The sequence below is a fragment of the Poecilia latipinna genome, unplaced genomic scaffold (assembly GCF_001443285.1).
Source record: "Poecilia latipinna isolate Pla-1442-1.1 unplaced genomic scaffold, P_latipinna-1.0 Scaffold3705, whole genome shotgun sequence".
Lineage (NCBI taxonomy): Eukaryota > Metazoa > Chordata > Actinopteri > Cyprinodontiformes > Poeciliidae > Poecilia > Poecilia latipinna.
This window is the reverse complement of record NW_015116321.1, coordinates 7125-12362: the sequence shown is the minus strand read 5'-3', so window position 1 is coordinate 12362 and position 5238 is coordinate 7125. Positions and strand designations below refer to the sequence as shown.

The window sequence follows — 5238 nt, the reverse complement described above, 5'->3', positions numbered from 1 at the left end:
ATTACTCGATTAATCGTAAGAATAATCGATAGATTACTCGATTACTAAAATATTCGTTTACAACAGCCCTACAATTAACTTCTTTAGTCTGCTGTTTAAACATTTGAATAACTTAGGCTAATCAAACCTGGATTAGATTGATCTACACTAGTAGAACTATTAAAACCCAGTTGTTCTCAAACCTTTAATTTTTGAAAGTTCAATAAAGGTTATTTCCAGTGCTCACCCCCTTCCCCATTTACTGTCTGTCTCCCCTTTTTCTCGTTTTCCTTTTTACTGTTCAGCCATCAAGTCACAACCAAGGTCTCTTGGGCCATAAAATCCTTATAAAAAACAAACATTGCTTGTAAATCCAAAAATAAAACTCTTTTAGTCTAAATAGAACCTTATACAAGGTGAATAATCTTGCACAGTGAAAGTCATTTTTAAGGGTATAGGAACAATAATAATGATTTGAAAAGACACATTCAAAACATCTGAGAACTTTTACTGTTCATGTGGGAATAAGACCTTCTGAGGATGCACCTGGTTGGATAAAACGAGCAGATATTAGCTGTAAACCAGTCTCTACTCCAAGTTGTCACTTGTTGAGCTGCCTTACTGAGGTAAGATTGGTCTATTCCTGTATACAACATTCTCAGTTACCATCAGGGACTATATTATGTCTATAAGCTTGTGAGCAAAGAATATTTGCTGGACAGTTTGTTTCTAAAATAGAAAGAGTTGAATTACAAAGTGTCAGATATCATTTGTTAATTTTGCATGTGCATTATTGAGTTTATTCATCAATTATAGGTAATTATATATAAGTAAAATTACCTTTACTGTTAATACTATTTTAAAAAATTAACTCAATTGTTTAGCAGCATGATAATAAAGTTTAATTATATCTTTACTAATGTTGTGGTGACATTTAAATGCAATTAAAAATGAATAAATTTATAACACTCCTTCACAGGGACTTGAGATAATGATGCTCAGCTCAAACATCACAAGGGTACACAACTTTTTCATCGTTGGGTTCCCTGGACTCTCACCATCCTACTATGGCCCTGCATCAGCTGTACTTTTTTTAGTCTTTCTAGCCATTTTAGTAGGAAATATTTTCATCTTGGTGTTTGTCATCTATGAAAAATCTCTTCAAAAACCTACATACTTGGTCTTTTGTCACCTTGCACTGACTGATTTATCATTTGGGACTGTTACACTACCAAAGATCATATCAAAATATTGGTTTGGAAACAGCATTATTTCATTTTATGGGTGTTTTACACAAATGTTCTTTGTTCACTATTTAGGCTCAGTGATGTCATTTTTGTTACTGGTAATGGCTCTTGATAGATTTATAGCAATTTGTGTCCCACTGCGATACCCTGTCCTAATCACAAACAATATCATATTTGCTCTTTGTGGATCTGCTTGGTTTTTGCCCCTGCCTTTGATGATGATTATAATATTTCAAGCTCTCAGTTTACCTTACTGTCAGTCAAATATCATTACCCAGTGCTACTGTGACCACATCTCAATAACAAATCAGGCATGTGGAAATGATCGGAAGATTGCACAGATTGTTACCCTTTGTATCGCTATGTTTTGTCTCTTGGTGCCCCTTGCATTTATCCTGATTTCGTATGTTTCCGTTATTATAGTCATTTTAAAAATGTCTAATTCTGCAGGACGCAGCAGAATTCTGGCAACTTGTACGCCACAAATATTCATAACATGTCTCTTCTATCTCCCTAGGTGCTTTGTTTATATAGCTAACACAGTTGGATTTTCTTTTAGTGTAGATGTTCGCATTTTATTAATTCTGCTGTACAGTCTACTTCCTGCTGCAGTCAACCCGATAATATACTGTTTCAAGACCCAAGAAATAAAGCACACTTTGATAAAGAGAATAAAAGTAGCTAAAATTGGAATAGAGTTAAAAATTTGGACCGGTAACTAACAAGAATATTTTCTGCTTATTCAATACATTCATGTCAACTGAACGTTTTGTTTGTTTGGATTTGTTTGAATTGTAGCTACCTTTGTTTATGTTTTATGTATTGTTTGACTGGCAGGCAGATTGCATAGAATTGCACCGATATGATCAGAGAGTACTCAAAATGTACTCAAGAATGAGTAACATGAGTGTTTTTACTCAAGTAAAAGTGAAAAGTAACCATCCAAGAAATTACTTGCAGAAAAACAAACAGTATTTTGTAAAATGGCTACTACTCTCATGAGTAACTGAGTAAAATGTGACTTAATATTTTAAAATCATATAAGACATAAAAAACTAGTTACATGCAAATTATTGAATTTTAGACACTAGAATAAATACATAAATAAATAACTACTACAAAGTGCAACTGTTACTCCTTTCAAATTTACAAAGACCTCTCATTTAACAAAAATCAGCATTCAGTTTATTTTCGCCTTTATTTTATGTCATCTTAGCTTTAATAAAACATTTCTTGTAATCAAACTAAAATACTATTTTAGTCTAAATCCAAGTTATGCTTGGTTTATGACTTTTCATTTTAAAGGAGTTAGGAATGATGAGAAAAAATACAATCGAAACGTCAGACAACTTTTATGGTTCATTTGGGAATAAGACTTAAGAGGATTCACCTGGTTGGATATAAGAGACAACCAGTCTTTTGCAGAGGCTTCAGCTGCTGAGCTAGCTTAGTCAGGTGAGATTTCGAACTGTACTTGCCTTTTTGGATATTACAATGAGTGCAACATTGTGACATTGTATTACTGCATAGTTTGGTTTAAATTGATAACACCTCCATTAATGTGCTAATTTCATTTACAGAAACTAAAAGCATTCTTGTAAATTAGTATTTTGAAACATAAAAGATAAAATTTGTATTTTAAAATTAAACAGTTAAGCAGATTCAGTCATGATGATGCATAATGATTAATTGTATTTTTAACTACAATTTGTGTTGTGTTTCAAATGCAATTAAAAATGAATAAATTTATAACACTCCTTCACAGGGACTTGAGATAATGGTGCTCAGCTCAAACATCACAAGGATACACAACTTTTTCATCCTTGGGTTCCCTGGACTCTCACCATCTTACTACAGCCCTGCATCAGCTGTACTTTTTCTAGTGTATCTGGCTATTTTAGTAGGAAATATTTTCATCTTGGTGTTTGTCATCTATGAAAAATCTCTTCAAAAACCTACATACTTGGTCTTTTGTCACCTTGCTCTGACTGATTTATCATTTGGGACTGTTACACTCCCAAAGATCATATCAAAATATTGGTTTGGAAACAGCATCATTTCATTTTATGAGTGTTTTACACAAATGTTCTTTGTTCACTATTTAGGCTCGGTGATGTCATTTTTGTTACTGGTAATGGCTCTTGATAGATTTATAGCAATTTGTGTCCCACTGCGATACCCTGTCCTAATCACAAACAATATCATATTTGCTCTTTGTGGATCTGCTTGGTTTTTGCCCCTGCCTTTGATGATGATTATAATATTTCAAGCTCTCAGTTTACCTTACTGTCAATCAAATATCATTACCCAGTGCTACTGTGACCACATCTCAATAACAAATCAGGCATGTGGAAATGATCGGAAGATTGCACAGATTGTTACCCTTTGTATCGCTATGTTTTGTCTCTTGGTGCCTCTTGTATTTATCCTGATTTCTTATGTTTCTGTTATTATAGTCATTTTAAAAGTGTCTAATTCTGCAGGACGCAGCAGAATTCTGGCAACTTGTACTCCACAGATATTCATAACATGTCTTTTCTATCTCCCGAGATGCTTTGTTTATATAGCTAACCTTGTTGGATTTTCTTTTAGTGTAGATGTTCGCATTTTATTAATCCTGCTGTACAGTCTACTTCCTGCTGCAGTCAACCCGATAATATACTGTTTCAAGACCCAAGAAATTAAGCACACTTTGATGAAGAGAATAAAAGTAGCTAAAATTGGAATAGAGTTAAAAATCTGGACCGGTAACTAGGATTAGGAAGCGTGATGATACAACAGGAAAAGAAGAATATTTGAATGATTAACTCCATACTTTAGGTAAATTAAATGCTTTGTTTGCTCGAGTATGTTTTTAACATGATGTCATTTTAAAATACTACTATCTTAATTGCATTTATACTTTTATGGTTTATGTATTTTTGTTTTAAAAGTTTGAAAAAAATATTAAAATACACAGATGGCAATTTTTGAGTTAGTTAAGCAGTCGCAATGGAAAATATTATTAAAGTGAAATGTGAGGTTTTCATATTTTCTTGTAGTTATGACAATATTATGTAGAAGGAAACTCAGTGTGAACTGAAAGTGTCTGTTAGTTTTTGATGTCATTCATGCACCTTTTATTTGGTTAAGTACTAAACACTAAATTTAATTATTTATGTATATTAAAACAAAGATTTAGTTTTGGATTCTCAAAGTGTTTTTTGACTTTGTATTTTGTCATTAAAAGATTCATTAAAAACATTCCAGTCAATGTGATGAAAGATTTTCAGTAAGCTCAACAATATGTTACAATACAAGGGAAACACTCATCCTGTCCTTAACCAAATCAGTCTAGATGTTCCTGACACATTTATTTTCTAAATTTCTTCATTAATTAAATATATTTAACATTAACAAATGTAACCTAAGAATGATATAAAGTGAACAATTACATCTAAAAAAGGCCTTGAGAAAAGAGGCTGTTACAATGTAACATATATATATATATATATATATATATATATATATATATATATATATATATATATATATATATATATTGGACAGCTCTGTTTCTTGTGAAATGTATTTATTTACCTTGGCAGTTTAGACTCCCACTGATGTGATTCATTAATAAAACTTTTCTGGCCAAAAGTTGTTTTTCTGATTGAGGCTGCTCCTCTAACTCTTCCGTTCACAATGGATTTGAAATAAACAAAGGCAGAGAGGGGACAGGTAGTTAGGCACTAAATCGTTCAAGGCGCCATGATGGAAGTCAGAATTGAGGGATGGGATTATTGAACAAAGCGACTGGAATTGTTTTCCCTATTTGTTTTTACCAGTTTAGTCATGGTTTCTATTTGGTCAAGTCAAGCTAATTTGAGAAAATTATCTTTAGCTTGAGAGAAATATTTAAAACATCCTTAAATTCTTGGTTCAGAAGTCAAAGTAGTTAAAAGTAGGGCTGTTGTAAACAAATATTTTAGTAATCGAGTAATCTATCGATTATTCTTACGATTAATCGAGTAAT

At 32.3% G+C, this 5238-nt stretch overlaps 2 protein-coding genes across 2 annotated transcripts; both read left to right on the top strand.

Moving 5' to 3' along the window:
* The first annotated feature begins 970 nt into the window (after positions 1-970).
* Positions 971-1948, top strand: LOC106941499 (olfactory receptor 52K1-like). The gene has a single exon (XM_015024548.1). It carries the CDS (start codon positions 971-973, stop codon positions 1946-1948), a length of 978 nt encoding a protein of 325 aa, XP_014880034.1.
* Positions 1949-3003: 1055 nt separating this feature from the next.
* LOC106941503 (olfactory receptor 2AT4-like) lies at positions 3004-4080 on the top strand. The gene has a single exon (XM_015024552.1). It carries the CDS (start codon positions 3004-3006, stop codon positions 3979-3981), a length of 978 nt encoding a protein of 325 aa, XP_014880038.1. The 3' UTR covers positions 3982-4080.
* Positions 4081-5238: the final 1158 nt, after the last annotated feature.

Coding starts and splice junctions, on each gene's coding strand:
- LOC106941499 (XM_015024548.1), top strand. CDS start 971: ATGATGCTCAGCTCAAACATCACAAGGGTACACAACTTTTTCATCGTT.
- LOC106941503 (XM_015024552.1), top strand. CDS start 3,004: ATGGTGCTCAGCTCAAACATCACAAGGATACACAACTTTTTCATCCTT.